The sequence below is a fragment of the Myotis lucifugus genome, unplaced genomic scaffold (assembly GCF_000147115.1).
Source record: "Myotis lucifugus unplaced genomic scaffold, Myoluc2.0 scaffold_22, whole genome shotgun sequence".
NCBI classification, from domain to species: domain Eukaryota; kingdom Metazoa; phylum Chordata; class Mammalia; order Chiroptera; family Vespertilionidae; genus Myotis; species Myotis lucifugus.
The window spans coordinates 7,486,504-7,506,247 of record NW_005871070.1 but is presented as its reverse complement, the minus strand read 5'-3'; the positions used below and the strand labels follow the sequence as shown (position 1 = coordinate 7,506,247).

At 40.6% G+C, this 19,744-nt stretch overlaps 1 protein-coding gene across 1 annotated transcript in view; it reads left to right on the top strand.

Moving 5' to 3' along the window:
- NUBPL (nucleotide binding protein like) overlaps positions 1-19,744 on the top strand; it is a gene marked incomplete at its 3' end in the record, with an annotated part of 206,430 nt that overhangs the window by 153,372 nt on the left and 33,314 nt on the right. Inside the window, exon 7 of the mRNA XM_006085884.3 lies at positions 13,573-13,666. Coding sequence (XP_006085946.3) covers positions 13,573-13,666 — 94 coding nt within the window. The remainder of the gene's footprint in view (positions 1-13,572; positions 13,667-19,744) is intronic.

Below are 19,744 nucleotides of genomic sequence, written 5' to 3'. Positions count from 1 at the left end.
GGCACCAGGCTGCCATCCAAGGTGGGTGCCCCCCAATCGCCTCTCCAGTCACCCCACAGATCGGCCTGATCACCAGCCAGGCCTAGGGATCCTACCCGTTCACAAATTTCATGCACCGGGCCTCTAATATTTCTATAATCTCAAATCCTTATAATTGAGTAGATACTTATTCATACTAAAAATAGGGGGAGGGTTCTGGTTGGGTGGTTCAGTTGGTTAGAGTGTCCTCTCATATACCAAAAGGTTGCGGGTTTGATTCCAAGTCAGGCACATACCTAGGTCGTGGGTTCGATCCCTGTTTGTGGCGCATACAGGAAGCAACCGATCAATGTTTCTCTTTCACATTGATGTTTCTCTCTAAAAAAAAAATCAATAAACATATCCTCTGGTAAGGATTAAGACAAAAAGAAATGAGGGGAGTTTTAATAAATAGCAGTACCTGTAGCAACTAAAGACAAATCAGAAAAGTTATGTAGTCTGACTAATAAAGTAAAAAGTAAACCAATCTCATATGTAGCAAAAGAAAAATTTAGGAATGACTCTTTGTTTTAATATTTTATTGATTTTTTACAGAGAGGAAGGGAGAGGGATAGAGAGTTAGAAACATCGATGAGAGAGAAACATCGATCAACTGCCTCTTGCACACCCCCTCCTGGGGATGTGCCCGCAACCAAGGTACATGCCCTTGACCGGAATCGAACCTGGGACCCTTCAGTCCGCAGGCCGACGCTCTATCCACTGAGCCAAACCGGTTAGGGCTAGGAATGACTCTTAAGTGACAATTTACTTTCATCCTTTTATTGATACAAAATTTGTATTTGAGTGTTGGTAGGCATAGAATGATGTGAACTTTCTTTTGTTGGCAGAGTATATCCCTGTCATGAGTGCTTGTAGAAAGAAGTTTTGTAGTAGTTGGAAAGTTGGATTAGACCTCTCAACCTTTAAGAGTTTGTGATTGAATTCTCCTTCTTGCTCCTTACTTCAGTGGCAATCCCCTCAACAACTTTTTTGGAATGCCTCTAATTTGTAAATTATGACATTTTGTAAAGATATAATACATTAATTCCTAGGATAGTAGTTAGAGTAGATTGTAGTTCAATATAAAAATTTAATTGTAAGTTCCTTACAAAATTCAGCTAAATTTCCAAAGGAAATATGATCATTCTATAAAATAAATTGTTAAATGGACCAAATAGTTTTTAGCTTTCTTGTTCTTACATAAAATGCTCCCCCTTTTTAAAAAGTTTGTTTTGTCATTTTGGCGTTTGGATAAAAATGCTGTTTATTGGCTCAGTGGATAGAGTGTCGGCCTGCGGACTGAAGGGTCCCAGGTTCGATTCCGGTCAAGGGCATGTACCTTGGTTGTGGGCATATCCCCAGTAGGGGGTGTGCAAGAGGCAGCTGATCAATGTTTCTCTCTCATCAATGTTTCTAACTCTCTATCCCTCTCCCTTCTTCTCTGTAAAAATAAATCAATAAAATATATTTTCAAAATGCTGTTTATTCACTTTTTTTCTGTGAGGAAATCTCTCACAAATATTTTCCAGTTTACAAAAACATCATAGTCTCACTATCTTTTAAAGTAGTTTGAAGGAACCTTGGTGATTATTTAATCTAAAACACTATTTTATAGATAAGAAAACTGATGTCCAGAGAAGTTAATTAGCTGACCCATGGTGATGTAGCTAGTTAGTGATACGAATGATTGGAATTTAGATGTGCCAAATTCCGGACTAAAATTCCTCTATTTACTGAACAGATATCTGGATTTTTGTCTGTACCAGCTATAGTCTTGATTTGTGCCAGACGCCCCCTTCGCTTCATAGTCTTTATTTGGGCCAGACTCCTTCTTTGCAGTGCTGTGTTATTTTTTTTTTTTATCATAGTAATTAATGTCTGAATCAGAATTTAAAATCCAAAAGCTGCATTATAATAGCTCAGACTTAAAATATAACTACATATGGAGCTACAGTTTCTCTTATTTGGTTTCCTATTCAATATGATTTAGATCTTTAAAATTTTATAATAAAATCCTCTAAGCCAGTTTTAAAAATTTGTTCAATAGCTATGGGTATTTTTTTAATCTGTTCTTAGTCTTCCTAGGTTGTTTACTTTGATTTAAACAGTTATTCCAGACTAGATGAAAGAAGGTAAAAACATTAGCCAAAGAATGTATATGCATAAGCCATAGACACACATAACAGTGTGGTGATGGCCAGAGGGAGGGAGGCGGAGGCTGGATGGAAGTGGGTAAAGTGGGGGAAATGAGGGACACCTGTAATAGTTTTAGCAATAAAAAATAAAAAACAATTATGCCACACAATTTTCTTGTGTAGATGGTTAATGGAATGATACTTACTGGTTTAAAAAAAAACAGAATTTAATGGTAGATTATTGAAAGTTAAAATATTCTTTAATATCACAAAGTCAGGAAATTTACAGTCAACATATCCATGGTTACCAGGACAGACACTTACTTTATAATAGAAAAGATCCTTAAGGGATCATGTACAGGAAGAATACTATGTGATGCCATTAAAAATATCTAGAAATAAAATAACCAGAAAAAGAAAAAAAGTTAAAGGAAATGAATAATTTTTCGATTTCCTATTTATATTATCTAAATAATTTTCTGGGAGGCTACAGATTCTATTTTATATAGTAGTTACCCCTTAGCTGTGGGGATATGTTCCAAGACTACCCATTAGGTGTCTGAAACCGCATAGTACCGAACTCTGTATATACTGTTTTTTCCTACACATGCGTATCTACGATAAAGTTTAATTTATAAATTAGGCACAGTAAGAGGTTAACAATAATAACTAGATAATATAGAACAATTATAACAATGTACTATAATGAAAGTTATGTGACTGTGGTCTGTCTCTCTCAGATAGCGGATCTGATAACTGAGGGCTACTAGGTGACTAGAGGGCAGGTAGCCTATACAGCCAGGATGGATACTCTGGACAAAGGGAGGATTCATGTCCCAGGATGGACCCAGCAGGAAGGCGCGAGATTTCATCACACTACTCAGAATGGCATGCAGTTTAACACATGATTTGTTTATTTCTGTAATTTCCCATCTAATATTTTAGGATCGTGGTTGACTATTGGTAACTGAAATCAGGGACTATCTATTTTATCATAAACTGGAAAAGTAATACAGTAAAGCACATATGTTCTTGGGGTAATGAAGCTGTGCCAGCTGAGAATAGTGCTGCTGCACCGCATTCTGTGGGAGCCTGGGAACATGGCTTCCGTCACACAGACCAGGATTCATATCCCAGCTCCATCCCACCAACAGCCTGACCTTGGGTATCTTTCTTCCCTAACCCTCTGTAGTCTTATCTGTAAAATGAGATAATAATGCCTGTCTGACAATGTTTCATAATTATGTATGTAAAAAGTATTAGTGCCTACCTTATAATAGGCTCTCAATAACTACTCATTTCCTTCTGTCTCCTTTACCTGTCACTTACAGACCCAGCCTCCACCTCTTCCCTATTAACTCAATTCTACCTGATGGACACTAAGGCCTGATAGACACTAAGGCTCAAAATTAGGATCCAGTTGAGTTTACTTGAGATCATTCCTAGCATGCAGTAAGCACATTGGATAGACTGGTCTCCAAGAGTAGTAGTGTCACTCATGTTCTGTAACATCCTTAAAAACCATCAAAACCAGTGGACACTGACCATGGATTCTCTCACGGGGTTCCGTGCAGTTTTTATGGCAGCTGTAATCCTGCCCTTTCATTACCTTGAATCCTCCCAAATACAATACTATTTCTAAGGATTTTTTAAAAAAGAGTATTATAGTTTTCCTTATTAAAGAGAGTACACATAAAAATATATTTTATGAACTATCCCAAATTAGGTTAATAAAGTCATTTGTTACTGGAAAAAAAATCTGAAGCTTCATCCTTAAGGTGTGTAGGGAGAGTTCTTATTCTTTTAATTTGTTTTACTAATTATTAAAAAAATAAAAATATCCTTTTTGTTGTTAATCCTCACCTGAGATATTTTCCCATTGATTTTTAAGGAGAGTGGAAGAGAGAGGGAAAGATAGAGAAACATTGATGTGACAGAAACACATCAATTGGTTGCTTCCTGCACAAGCCCTGGCCAGGGCCCGGGCCAGGGAGGAGCCTGCAACCAAGGTACGTGCCCTTGACTGGAATCGAACCCAGGACCCTTTGGTCCTCAGGCCAACGCTTTATCCACTGAGCCAAACCGGCTAGGGCAAAAAATTAAAAATATCTTGATTCAGGTTTGTAATGTTTTAGGCCTTTTTGGTAGCAGTCTTGTTCTTCACTAACATCTACTTTTTAGGTTATGAACATATGTGTAAGCAGTTGGCTTAAAGCAGGACTCAACTTAAAAAGAGGTTCCCATAATTAACTGAAATATTTTTGCTTTTGTGTTAGCATCATTTTCATATTGTACTAGAGGCCCGGTGCACAAAAATTTGTGCACTCGAGGGGGGGTCCCTCAGCCCGGCCTATGCCCTCTTGCAGTCTGAGACCCCTCGGAGGATGTCCACCTGCTGGCTTAGGCCCGCTCCCTGGGGGATCAGGCCCAAGCTGGCAGTCAGACATCCCTCTGGCGGCCCGGCAGCCCTCGGGGGATGTCCACTTGCCAGCGGGGATCAGGCCTAAGCTGCAGTCAGACATCCTTAGCGCTGCTGAGGAGGCGGGAGAGTCTCCCACCACCACCGCTGTACTGGCAGCCGGCAGACTGGCTTGTGGCTGAGCAGAGCTCCCCCTGTGGGAGTGCACTGACCACCAGGGGGCAGCTCCTGCATTGAGAGTCTGCCCCCTGGTGGTCAGTGTGTGTCATAGTGACCAGTCATTCCCAGTTGTTCTGCTGTTAGGGTCAGTTTGTATATTACCCCTTTATTATATAGGATAGAGGCCTGGTGCATGGGTGGGATCGGCTGGTTTGCCCTGAAGGGTGTCCCAGATCAGGGTGGGGGTCCCGCTGGGGTGCCTGGCCAGCCTCGGTGAGGGGCTGATGGGTGTTTGCAGGCTGGTCACACCCCCTTCAGGGTGGGAGTCCCCACTGGGGTTCCTGGCCAGCCTGGGGGAGGGGCTGATGGCTGTTTGCAGGCTGGTCAAGTCCCCCCACCCCTAGTGGGGACCCTCACCCCATGGAGGTTTGGCCAGCCTGGGTGAGGGGCTGATGGCTGTTTGCAGGCTGGTCAAGTCCCCCCACCCCCAGTGGGGACCCTCACCCCATGGAGGTTTGGCCAGCCTGGGTGAGGGGCTGATGTCTGTTTTCAGGCTGGTCACACCCCCTTCAGAATGGGGGTCCCCACTGGGGTGCCTGGCCAGTCTGGGTGAGGGGCTGAGGGCCGTTTTCAGGCTGGCCAAGCCCCCAGGTGACGGAAGCTCCCAGCCTTTCCTTTTTTTCTTTTTCTTTTTTTTATTCTGGGATTTATTTACCTTCTATAATTGAAACTTTGTTGCTTTGAGTGGAGCTCAGAGCTGCCCACAGCATGTGGGAGGGAAGCCTCCTGCTCGCTCCAGCTCCGTGGCCACAGCCGGCTGAAAGCAGGTATCTGGGGTTTATTTATCTTCTATAATTGAAACTTTGTTGCTTTGAGTGGAGCTCAGAGCTGCCCGCGGCAGGTGGGAAGCTTGGCTTCCTCCATCTTTGGGGCAACCAAGCCTCCTGCTTGCTCCAGCTCCGTGGCTGCTGGCCGCCATCTTGGTTGGGTTAATTTGCATATAGTCGCTCTGATTGGCTGGTGGGCATGGCTTAAGGTGTAGTGAAGGTACAATTTGCATGTTTGTCTTTTATTAGTGTAGAAGGTTTTACAGTTTCAGCTGTACTGTGGATTTACATGGGCTTGTCTTGGAATTGGATAATCTTTTAAATATTATTTCAGAAATAGGTATAGAGTTACCAGAGATTGGCCTATGCATCAGCTTTTGGATAAGAAGTCCTTTGTGAATTGATGCTGTCTCCAAATTGTCAGAGCCCATATGCTCTGCTAGAACAACTAAGGAAATGGGAGATAATGATAAACTGAAAGATAAAGAATAAAGTTTCTCTTTTTTTCTCTCTCAAACATGATTGCTATCACTTGGTTGGTAGTGCCTTTGAAGGGATTTATTCAAGTAGTCTACCCCCCTTCCAAGCCCCCTACTCCTTTTTCTATAGAAAGGAAGATATTTAAAAATGGATTAGAGAACTTTATCATCTGAAAAGAAAAAAGAAAGTATTGGGGAAGAACATTTACATCATTGTTGTAATTTGATAGATGTGTTCTCATTTTGTAATTGGCTCAGCTCTTATCAAAACAATCTCAAAGATAAGTTTAACATATTTTGCTGCATTACTTTTATCCACAAGTCAGTAGGCCATCAACTCAAGTATAAATCTTTGTTATTTATATTTTCATTGTGGTATTCATATTTAAATAATTTCAACTTTGTAGCAATTTTCTTTCTGCAATGAAAGTAAAATGTTGCGTGATATTATGAATAGTTCACTGGGCAGAGAAAAACTATGGTTCAGACTTAAAGAAAAACACTTCATGTTCTATTTTAGATTTATATTGTATATAAAAGGTGCTTCACATGGCAAAATTTTCAGTAGTATAACACAATTGTAAGGGACAACTTAACTCATGGAATCACTCAGTGAATGTTGATTGAACACTGGTTAGGCATTATGAAGGGGATGGAATGTGGAGAGGGAGTCCAGAGATGCATAAAGAACGGTCTCTTCTGTCAGGGAGTTTACACTGAAGTTGGGGAGATAGTTATGTACAAAAATAATTACTCTAGAATTCTTGGAACTTGAAGACCCATTCAAACCCGGGAAGTTAGTTGAATCAAAAGTCTGAGGAGCTTGGTAATTTGCCTGATAAATTTGTCCATGGGTCCGAGACAAGGTTAGCTGCATTTTCTATGCCAGTAGTGGCATGGTTTCATGTCTGGGATTCCAAGCAAAGCACAAGTACTGTCTGTTTGCTAGTAGTATAGGACTGTGCCTAACTGGGATTGGAGAACCAGGTAGTCAGGGACAGATGGCAGAAATTTGGTGTAGGATAGACTTAGCAACAGATACATGGTCAGAGTCAGGCACAGGACACTACTTTGAGATCTACTAATTATTAGTCAAGTAGGCTAATAATAGGTTTTGAGTCAAAACCGACTATTCAGTCAGTAATTAGGAGAAGACAGGAAGGAAAGAAGAAATGTCTGGCCCAGCCCATCTTCCTTTAAGAATTTGTTCTATCACCTGTGGAATATTCCAACCACAGTCTGAATGGGCTGCCTGGATATAGCCAACTTTCAAACAATTTAATCTAGTTTTTTCCCATTTCTCCTGCTCCATATTTCTCTTATGTTCTTTAGTTGCACCTTTTTCTTTCTCTTAGAAGTTTAATTCTTCCTGGCTACTACTTTGGCTCTAGCAGGCAGTACTATGCCTCTCTTTCTTGGCAGTGATTTTCTTCCCTGATTCCCCAGGCCCAAGGTCCACCTGATGTTCTTTTCACCTGCCTCACATTGACCTTGCTAGCTGACCTAACATGGCGGGGACACTCTACCTTTGCTTTGGAGAAGCATATATTAACTCTATGGAATTTAAACATGACCCGTTTAATGCAGATGATGGAAACTGCTCCCCTGGAAGCTGACTGTGGGAAACTGATTGGGACAGCCAAGAAGCCAAATAAGGAAGGCATCTGCGGACCCTTTCTTTTCAACACTTGCAACTCAGCCTATTTGACCTTGTGCTCCCAGCATCCTCTGGGTGAGGATTGATTGCTGCTGCTTTGGTCAGCTTCTTAAATAGAAGTATTCATAGAATAAAAGAGTCCATCTTCTTTTCTCATTCATAGCACCACACTCTTTATAACTGATGTCCAGAAAAAGATAAATTACCATATCTGCTCATATATCAGATATACTTTTATTTCCCAGTCATTTGGAGAAGACATATTAGCCTAAAATTATCCTGGTCAGTGCTAGTTTGGAATATATTTCTCTTCATAAGGTTAACAAAAAATAAACAAAAATAATTTAACAGAGATTTAGTAATTAGTTCTGGTCGCACAACCTTCACATGTTGGATATGTTAATAAACAAAGTGAAAGAGCAATATAATATGCCCTTGTGGATATTAGATTCCATTGCTATCTTTCTTTTGGGGTTTTGTTTTGTTTTTTACTTATAAACTGGACTAGATCCTGAATTCTTCTAGTTTCCTCCAATATCTGCCTATGATTCTCAAAACATGTTCCCAATTCTTCTCCTATCCTTTGACTAGAAATCATTGAGAACTAGATTGCCTTTTTCCAAAGCCATGCAAGCTAAAGATGGACAGCTTGAAATAAAATTCAGAAAAATCACCACATCAGCATATGCTTAAATAATCTTAGTAATCGATGCTATATAAGCCACATAGAGAGTACCCGATGACATCATCAGAGACATCAAACTACAAATGCTTTTAGCCTTTAACCTAGAAATCTTGACTGACAGCCTTACAAACTCAGAAGCTGGGTTATAATTTGCTCTGATCATTAACCTTTGGTTTTATTTTCATAGACATAGCTCTCATTAAGTACCTGATGTTATGGAATTTGACCTGTGCAGTCAGCCTTTTAGCCAGCTCTACTGCTCAGGCTCTAAGTCTTCAACAGATCACCTTGAGCCCCGGGTACATGGGTTCTTAGACAGTGGGATTGCTTTAGATTACTAGCTGGCAAAACAAGGAGGAGTCTGTGCAGGGCTAATACAACATGCTATGCTATGACACCATTAACAAAACGGCAACCACAACTGGCAGTAGGATTTCCTATTAGCTAAACAAGGTAGGATAAGTGCCATTACCAGCTTCTCCTGCTGTACATGGATAAACGATACTGAACAGGTAGAAGTCAATATCCTTGAGATACACAACCAAGCCAAATGGTTACACTCGTTTGGGAAAACCTACTCCAGTTCCCAGGATATCTGGAATACAATAAAAAGGGCTCTTCAGATTCTCACTGGGTTCCTCCACCTCACAGAGGTTTTCAACCTGTGGGTCGCGACCCCTTTGACGGTCGAACGACCCTTTCACAGGGTCACCTAAGACCATCCTGCATATCAGATATTTACATTACAATTCATAACAGTAGCAACATTACAGTTATGAAGTAGCAACAAAAATAATTTTATGGTTGGGTCACAACATGAGGAACTGTATTTAAAGGGCCAGAAGGTTGAGAACCACTGTCTTAGGATCTCTTGCTGCTATCCTTTTACTGCTCATCCTTGGACCCTGCCTCCTGAACTGTCTAGTTTGTCTCTGAAAGAGTTGAGGCAAACTATAGATGATAATAACTCAGGAATTAATGGGTGGGGCTACAGCCAGGAGATATTAGACCTACTTGAAGCTAGCTAGGGGAAGGTTTCACTTCTCTAACAGGACCCTGACAACAACTCTTTTATGAGAGAAGACAGATCTTCGACTCTCGATATCCTTCAAGAATGTGAGTGAAAACAGAAAAGGGGAAAATTTGTTATCCCACAATAGGCCTGTGTGACCTGGCTAAAACCCTTGCCTTTCCTTAACTCTGTTCATCTCTGAGAGACAAGATGGCCTACAATTAGTAGCTTTCTCCCAAGAATGAGCCAGTTAAAAATGGCTAAGACCAGATGGCCACCAAATTGAACTCCATACAACTTCAAACCTCATTATATCTGCAGGACATCTCTGAACTACCTCTGTACTTGTAGATTGAGCTGCTGAGTTTGGCGCCTGAGAGGGAGCTGAGAAAGTTCTACCAGGAATGGAGTTACTGTGGGGCTAATGAAACTTAAACTCTGGGTTCCACATTGGCCTGGGCTTCTCGCAGATGCTGGGAGTCTCAGGTAGGGAAAGGAAGCAGGTTGTAGTCAGGAAGGATTTCTTAGTAAGCATTTCAGGTCATGTGATCTCAGAGAAAGGAACTTAAATCTCTAAGTCTCCAACATTTTATGGTGATTTCTTTTCACATTATAAATAAATACTTAATTTTGCATTCCTAATTTTGTATTCTTATTCTTAGAGAGGACCACCCAAATTCTATGTGCTTTAGGCCACACAAAATCTGGATCTGCCACTGGGATTTAATAAATGAGCTACCTGGGTGTTTTGCTAGTATGTGTTTTCCTACATTTAGTAACACACAATTTATATGAGTGAACAAACACGAAGAAGAATCTAGAGAATTTCAAATAATTCTGAAATCAATGCTTTGATGACTCTTTTCTGAGAGAACTGGAACTTCCTGGCAGGCGATATATTTCCATGTTAGTATTAATAAATGCTATGAAACTGGAACTCAGATACCGATGTCAGTTCAGTTCAAGAAGGCAAGCCTTTGTGGAATGCCTACTGTGTGCGAGGGGATTTAGGGCCAGGCTCTTTTTTTTTTGATAGTTTAAATTTATTTTAAGAGTGATTTGAAATTAATTGCCTTATTATCTTAACAGTGAAGTGTTTTTAGTTCCTTGGAGTCTTAATAACAGTTCTCTTTTAAGAAATCGGAGCCAACGTGATAAATATGATTAAATACCAAGGAACAACAATGATAAATTGTTGGAACCAGTCATTTGATGTTCTCTGAAACAGACTTGTCAGTCTGCCTGTCTTAGGAGTTTCAGTGCAGAGGAAATAAAATGAAAACTGTCCTTTTTCTTCGTTTATAGATGGTTTCATAGATTGTCGTCATGGGTAGCTTTGAGGTAACTATTTTTTCCCACCAAGAATCCCTATATTGCAAATGAACTATTTTATGTTCATCATCTTGTCATTCTCTTAAATGTATCATTAAATAAGTATCAAGTACTTGCGTTTGAGAAATGTCATTGATTTCCTAAAAGACAAGTCAATATTAATGTCAGATACTGTAAAGTTTCACAGACAAACAAAGTCAGAGGAGGAGAGAGATTGATGTGTGTGTGTGGGGTGGGTGGAGGGTCTGTTTTAGAAAGGCAGTACTGTCTTCCTAGCTAGACCTTGAGTGTGCCGAGCATACCCCCTTCTTAGGGACTCTGCACTTGCTGTCGCTTCTGCCTAGAATGCTGTCCTTCAGAAAACTGCATCAGCTATTTTCTCACTTCACTCAGGGCTCTGACCACCCTGTCTATGGACACCTTCTGCCATTCCATTTCCTCCCTGCTCTTCAAGGATTCATCTCCATCTGACATTAGGAACTGAGGAAATTCAAAGAAATTCTTTGATAAATCCTTTGCCATCTGAAGTCTTACTACTTGCTTTTTGAAATTCAGGAATTGAAAAGATTTCTAAATAATTCTTCCTATTTGATCTGGATATTTGAATCAGGAACCAAATAATTTTATATAGTAAAGGATATTTGTTGTTTTCTTCATAGTACCTTTTACTCTCTGATTTGTCTATACGTTTGTCTGTCTCCCTCACTAAAATGTTAGTTTCATGGTGGGTGGGACTTTGTTTTGTTCACTGCTCTATCCCCATCACCTGGAACAGTGCTTGACACCTAATCAAGTCTCAATAAATATGTGTTGAATAAATGTGTTACCACATGAATGAGTCCATTTGAACCAATATCATCTGAACTCTAATTTTAGAAAATATGTGATTGTATGTAAAAGGCTTACTTCACATTATTAAATTTTAAGAAGCAAGATGTGGGGTTATATGCATAGTATGATTTCCATTTAAAAAATCTTGAAACTTTGCATGTGTTCATTTATTCATTCGTTTCTTTTTTTAAAATTCACAGGAGGGAGAGATAGAAACATCAATGATGAGAGGAAATCATTAATTGGCTGCCTCCTGCACGCCCCCTACTGGGGATTGAGCCCGAAACCCAGGCATGTGCTCTTGACTGGAATTGAACCCGGCACCCTTCAGTCCATCGGCCAATGCTCTATCCACTGAGCCAAACCGGCCAGGGCTATTCATTCATTTCTTGAAAGAAAAGTTATTAAGTATCTCCAGTGTGTCCATTCTGTGCTGGGCATTCTAATTCAGCTACAGTTTCATGAGAAGACAGATCATGAAACAACATGAAATGAACTCCACCCTTTCCCTCATCACTACTCTCTAGCTATGTTGATCTTCATCCAGTTGCTCACATTTATTAATCTTTTAACATTGCATAGGTTATTCTCCCCCTCCCCCTATTGATTTTTTAGAGAGAGTGGATGGGAGGGAGGGAAGGAGAGAGAGAAATATTGATGTGAGAGACACATCGATTGTTTGCCACCCACATGCCCTCTGACCAGGGCCAGGGATCGAACTTGCAACCCAGGTACGTGCCCTTGACCTGGAATCAAACCTGCAACCCTTCGGTTATTTTGTTATATGCTTAATATGTGTCTCTATATATTATAAATTCTGTGAGGTTAGGGACCATAATACCATTTAATTATCAATACCTAGCTTAATGCCTAATATATAGTAGGTATTCAATAAACATTTGTTGAATGAATGAATGAATGAATGAATGAGAGAAGTACACACTAGGAATACCATATCTAATCTAATGGAAGTTAGGGGAAGTAAATTTCAAGGTGAGATCTGAAGAATGAGGAGGAATTAGCAAGTGAAGAAACCAAGCAGCGTGTTCTGGAGCTTAAGCTCTGAATTTATCCTAAAAGCAATAGAAGAGTTTTAAACCAAGAAGTGACACTGTCAGACTTACGTTTTAGATGGACCATTTCTCATTGTTGTTAGGAACAGACTGGAGCAGAGAGATTGGTTCAGAGGCTTTAGTGGTAGATGGTTGTGGCCTCCACTGGGTTCTTGGCAGTAGGGAAGAGAGAAGTGGGTGACTGAGATAGTGAGGGAAAGGAAGGAGTTAAGTATGATTCCAAACTTCTGTGTTAGGCAACGGAGAGGGTCCTAGGGCTCATCTTTCACTGGAACTCAGAGGGAGAAACCATCTTAGGAGAAAAGAGCCTGAGACCTGTCTGTATTGAAGCTGAGCATTAAGGACTTGGTTATATAGCTGACTTTTCTAGATAAAGGTACTTAGTAAAATACCTGGAAATAAATAATTAAAATATTATAGTATTGGAAATTTAGTTATATATCTAAAATTTTCTTATTAACTTTTGGTTTTCATTATTTTTGTTTTATAAAGGAAAAATAATAAACTTTAAAAAATTCTATTAGGATCTGCCATAGAAAATGCTAACATTTTTGTCCAAAAGACAAAAAAGTAAGGCTTTCTTAATAAAATATGGATTATTCCCAATGAAAATAAATGATTGGTCCTGAATAGAAGCCCATTGTCAAATGGTTCACCATTAGTGTATGTGTGTGGTGAAAGAGGAGGGCTTCGTTTGGAAATTTAACCTTATCATTCAGAGGTCTGCTAGAGTCAGCAACTGTCCTCCCCTCCCTCCCTCCCTCCCTCCCTTCTTTCCTCCCTCCCTTCCTTCCTTCCTTCCTTGTTCATATATCAATCCTCAGCATGGTCCCTGGCTTTTAGTAATGGCTCAAGTGGAAGCTATTATTTAGATTTATTACTAATACATTTATTTTTACTGCAGTTGTTATACAATGATGTTATTTGTGTCTAATTGATTTTTAGGTAGATTGGGGTCACCTGGACTATTTAGTTGTTGACATGCCACCAGGAACTGGAGATGTGCAGTTATCAGTCTCACAGAATATTCCCATTTCAGGTAAATCTCAAAGTTTAAAGTGGTTTGTGCTATCTTTGATGCTTTGCTGTTGCCTTATTGAAAAACAAACTTTATGACAAACATTTTTATATCTTAAAAAACATAATCATTTATAAATTTTCCTTTACAGATAAAATTCATAAATAGAATTTTTCAAACTATTACTAGAACAGTTACATTTTCAAAAACATGAGACACTTGAAGAGGTGGTGATGTAAATCTGTGCTCTGGAAAAGCAGGAGCACTTGTGTTATTTAGGTAAAACATGGCTGTTTGGGGTTCACAGCTCTCTAGCACTTACAGCATAGTGCCCAATACATGGTGGGCACTAAGTAAATATTTATTGAATACCTACTCCTGAATAAGAGTAAATTTTAGGAAAATTTGGATTTTTGGTGAATGTAATTAAGGGAAAATTTTATATTCTGCTAATTATTTACTAAAATCAAGAGAGCAAAAAACATATTCACTTACTTCAAATACACAATACTTCATTATAGTAGGGGTTATGTATGATGGAGTTTCAGTATTTGTTGTTAAGTTTTATGTTAAACTAGAGGCCCGGTGCACAAAATTCTGCATGGGTGTGGTCCCTAGGCCTGGCCGGTGATCAAAGCGCGAGCATCTGGCGTGGAAGGGCAGGTCCCAGCTGACCTCTGGGCCCTGGGCAGCACCTGGGACCCCGGGTCCCCGCAAGCCCCCTGCCTGAGTCTCAGCGCCTGAATCCCCACGGGGAGATGCGGTGAGCATGGCCAGATGGGGTGGGCCGGGGCTCAGTGTGGGCCTTTGGGCTGCCCAGCGGTGCCGCATGGAAGCTGGGCGGGCAGGCAGCGCGCTCTCTCTCCCAGCCAGCCTCGCAGACCGGCTCCTGTGCGGACCCACTGCGAGCCAGACTGGCCCCTGCGTTCCCCGTGGTTGTGGCCCAGCTCACCCGGAAGCCCATTGGAGCCAGCAGCGCCTCCACTGCCGCCCGCTGCCAGCACCGCGTCACCGAGGCCCGTCATGTCTCTGGTGGTCAGTGTACATCATAGCGAGTGATCAAACTCCTGGTGGAACTCCCAGTCGAGGGGACAGTTTGCATATTAGGCTTTTATTATATAGGATCTGTTTCTAAGTGAATCTTTCCTAGATTCCACTGAAGAAATATTTGTTAATCTCACTTATATATAAGGACTTTGGGGAAAATAAGGGATATTTAAGTATCTTTGCAAGTTAGTTACTTATTGGTAATAATAACCAAGAGATATCCCTAACATTTAATCATCAGAAGGTTTAGAATCAGTGTTTTTGATAAAATATACACATTGTTTGAAAATATCAATATAGCATATTAATATGAATATTTTTTATGTTTAAATATATTTGTAATCTAATGGAGCCTGAGGCTTTTCCTTTAGTGAGGCAACCTATAAAGTATAAGATGGGAGTAAAGTGAAGTAACATAGGAAAATAATCCTTCCTCTTTATACTCAGCATACTAAATAGCCTGCTTTTTCTTTTTTAAAGAAGTTTTGAGACATCTTTCTCAATCTTAAGAATACTCACTAAATGTTTATTGAATGAAATGTGTTTCTGACATGTTGAAGTGCTTATTGCAGGTGTCCAAAATTCTTACATTATTCATGTGAATAATACATTGATAAAATTGGACTAAATTATCATTTATTTCCTGCATTGTGACTTGGTACCTTGCAAAAGTTTAATTTGCTTCACACAGATAAACTGAAGTCCCTGAGCAATTTACCTTTGTTCATTCAGATAAAAACTCCTCTGTTTGAACAGGATGAATGATTATATCACCCTGTTTTAATTTGTACTTATACTCTAAAACCAACAATGTGTAGATTGGGGTTAAGATAGTCTCTCCTTTGAGGATTTCTTTCTTATATCCTAAAACTTTCTGATCAAAATAAATTTGTCTATGAATATTGCTAAACCTGTGCACCTCTATATGCTGAGTTTCCAACCAACGGTCTGTAGTGGTGTTTATTATATTCAGGGTTTTGGGGGGTTTTGACTCTTAAGAGATTCCTTTGCGCCTCTTTAACTCATACATTCTAGGGAAGGTCTTGAGGTGGTCTGGAAGCAATCTCCTTTGACATTTAGGAGTAGAGCCCCAAATGATTCTTGGAAAGACTAATATTATCTTTGGGCTGATATACTGGCCTTGGCCATCTGGCTAGTTTCCAGGCACACTGGTTCTCAGTATAGAATTGCAGCTGTTAGTACATTCATACTAAGTTTTTATGTCAATATTAAAATTAATGTCAACGGAAAGACTAGATTTTCTAAAGTGATCTATGTGTTAATTTTATAATTAGAAAAAAATAGTAAAAAATAAAAGTATCTTACCAAAATGGATGTGAGCTGGAATTGGTGTCTGGTGGGGGGAGTGGTGGATGTGATTGTGTGTATATGTTTGTTAAAGGCTTAGTTCGTGAGGTTTGGTTTTATTCAGACCAATGTCATTTCACAGCTAACATATCTGAGAACATACCAAAATTGAGCCAATTCCCACGACTTAGAGGGAAGGGTACCAACCAAATAATTTCTGGCCTGATTTGAATCATGGCTTTTATTAGTTTATATAATCTGGAACAGCCTATCAGAATCATGTTGCCTTTCTAGGCCAAAGTGAATTATCTACTCTCTAATTATGAACCTAATTTTCCTTTCCTCTTATCATTGACTTCAGAATTCTTCTTGGTACTCTTATATTCTACCTTTTTTTATGTCCCATATATCATAAACCACATAAGTTTTTTAGACTCACATTTGAGTCCCCCTTAGTTTGACTTCCCTATCCTTCCCACTACACTTTCACATAACCTGGGATTCCTCCTCCAAAATCTTATGTACTCACTGCCCCCTCTCTCTTCCTTTTACTTTCCAAAGTCTTTGTCTTTTTTTAAAAATCTTTATTGTTGAGAGTTTTACAGATGTCTCCCTTTCTTTCCCTCATTGCCCTCCTCCACCCAGTTCCCACCTGACCCCAGGTCTTCACCACCCTATTGTCTGTGTCCAAAGGTAATGTATATCCTATATAATAAAGGCCTAATATGCAAATAGACAGAATGGTGGAATGACAGGTGGAATGACCAGTCGCTATAACACACACTGACCACCAGGGGGTAGACGCTCAACGCAGGAGCTGCCCCCCAGCCCACAGGCCCCAGGCCAGCCAAGGCGGGTGCCAGTGGGGGTCCCATGATCGCCCTACCAGTTGCCCCACAGATCTGCCCTAATGGCCGGCCAGGCCTAGGGTCCCTACCCATGCACGAAATTCGTGCATCGGGCATCTAGTGTGCATATAAGATCTTTGGTTAATCTCTTTCCGCACCCCCCTCACTCTTGCCCCCTGAGATTCATCAATCTGTTCCATGTCTCCATACCTCTGCTTCTATTTTATTCATCAGTTTATTTTGTTCATTAGGTTTATGATTTGTTTATTTTGATTTTTAGATTCAATTGTTGATAGATGTGTATTGCCATTTTATTGTTCATATTTTTCTTCTTCTTCTCCTTCTTCTCCTTCTCCTTCTTTCTTCTTTTTTCTTTCTCCTTTGTTCTTTCTTCTTTCTCCTTTCCTCTTTCTTCTTTCTTCTCCCTCCCTTCAACATTTCATGTAATACTGGTTTGGTGGTAATGAACTCCTTTAGCTATTTCTTGTCTGTGGAGTTCTTTATCTGACTTTCAATTCTAAATGATAGCTTTCCTGGGTAGAGTAATCTTGGTTATAAGTCTTTGCTATTCATCACTTTGAATATTTCTTGCCACTCCCTTCTGGCCTTCAAAGTTTCTGCTAAGAAATCAGCTGGCAGTTGTATGGGCATTCCCTTGTAGGTAACTAACTGCTTTTCTTTTGCTGCTTTTAAAATTCTCTCTTTGTCTTTTTTTTTTTTTTAAATATATGTTTTTATTGATTTCAGAGAGAAAGGGAGAGGGAGAAAAAGATAGAAACATCAATGAGGAGAAAGAATCATTGATTGGCTGCCTCCTACATGCCCCCTATGGGGGATCGAGCCCACAACCCAGGCATGTACTTTGATTGGGAATTGAACTGTGACCTTCTGGTTCATAGGTCGACTCTCAACCACTGAGCCACGCCAGCCAGGCTCTCTCTTTGTCTTTAACCTTTGGTATTTTAATCATGATGTGGGCCTCTTTGGGTTCCTCTTGTTTGGGATTCTCTGCACTTCCTGGATTTGTAAGTCTATTTCTTTCACCAGGTAGTGGAAGTTTTCTGTCATTATTTCTTCAAATAGGTTTTCAATATCTTGCTCTCTCTCCTATCCTTCTGGTACCCCCATAATACAAATGTTGGTACGCTTGAAGTTGCCTCAGAGGCTCCTTACACTATCTTTATTTTATTTTTGCTCTTCTAATTGGATGTTTTTTGATTCCTCATATTCAAAATTGTTGTTTTGATTCTCAGAATCCTCTACTCTACTATTGAATCCCTATAAATGATTTTTTTCTTTTTAAATATATTTTTTTATTATTGATAGTATTACAGATATCTCTCATTCTCCCCCCCCCCCCTTAACCCCTCTCCTCCAAACCCCTACCCACCCATGCCCAGGTCTTCATTACCCTCTTGCCCGTGTCAATGGGCTATGCATATAAGTATATAACTTCTTTGGTCCCTGTAAATTATTCTTTATTTTAGTTAGTATATGCTTAATTTCTGACTGGTCCTTTTTCATATCTTTGACATTCTTACTAAGATCCTTGAAAGTCTCACTGAGTCCCTTAAAGCTCTCATTAAGATCCTTCAGTAACCTCATAATCATTGTTTTGAACTCTGTAGACAATAGTTTGCTTGCTTCCATTTCTTTCATTTGTGACCTGTTTCTTTGTCTTCAAATTTTGGCTGCTTCCCTGTGTTTGTTTCTATGTATTAAGTAGAGCTGCAATGTCTCCTGGAATTGGTAGAGTGGCTTTGTGTAGTAGACATGCTGTGGGGCCCAGTGGCTCAGCCTCCCCAGTTACCTGATAGGCACTCCAGGTGCACCCCTGTGTGGGCTGTGTGCACAGTCATGTAGCTGAGCCTTGATTGTTGTTGGCATCACTGGGAGGAATTGACCTCCAGGCCAATTGGCTGAGAGGACCAATTTTGTCTACAATGAAAGAACTGCTGTGCAGGAGATACCTCTATAGAGCAGGACTTGCTTCAGTGGGGCTTTGGTTCTCACTAAGTCTGCTCCTTGAGTGTATTGCTTGTGGATGGAGAGTTGTAATCTAATGTGATCTGAAGTTGTCCAACCAGGTGCACTGGCTCTGGGTCTCCAGGGAAGTGCAAAGTCAGCCGCTGCTTGGGGCCACCTGGAAAGAGCTATAGAGGGATTCGCATATGGCTGCTACTTGTATTGGGCTAGGAAATGCCCAGGCCAGGCCCAGCTGTGAATCAAGGCAGGCTGGTGCCAGTGCTGGGTCTTAGACCTTTTATTGATACGTTTGGGACACGGTGAATCCAGCTATTGCTTGTTTGAGAGATTTTAGGAAAATGTGAAGCCTGAACCAGGACAGGCCATTCATATGCAAAAGCTGCTGCAAACAGCTTGGGTGGGGCTGCAAAATGGATGGGGTGGGGTCTAAGGGACTCACTAGATTGGAGTAAACAGTATGGGCCATGTTGATAGAAAGTCGGATATCGCTGCCAGTCAACTCTGCGATGGGGAGAGGTCCCAGTACAGGAACAATGACCCCTGCTAGCACCCCTGTCTGGGAGAAAGCCACCCCTGAGTTCCTGCCCTGATGCCAGACAGTCAGTTCCTCCCCTTATGTCCCTGGATTTCCCCAAAGCTGCCACCTGGTGCTGGAGCTCAGAGGAAGTGGACTGTGTAAGTTTGTGTGTGGGCCCTTTAAGAGGAACACCTGTCTCTAGCAGCCTCTGTGCCACTCAGCCACAATCCCCACTGCTTTTTACAGCTCTAAGTTACAGGGACTTCTCTTCCCAGCTCTGGAACCCTGGGCTGGGGGGCTGGTGTGGGGCTGAGACCCCCTGCTTCTCACGGGAAGCTTTGAAGATATCCCTCCCTATAAAAAAAAATGCCATATGTGGGTATTGGACAGCCC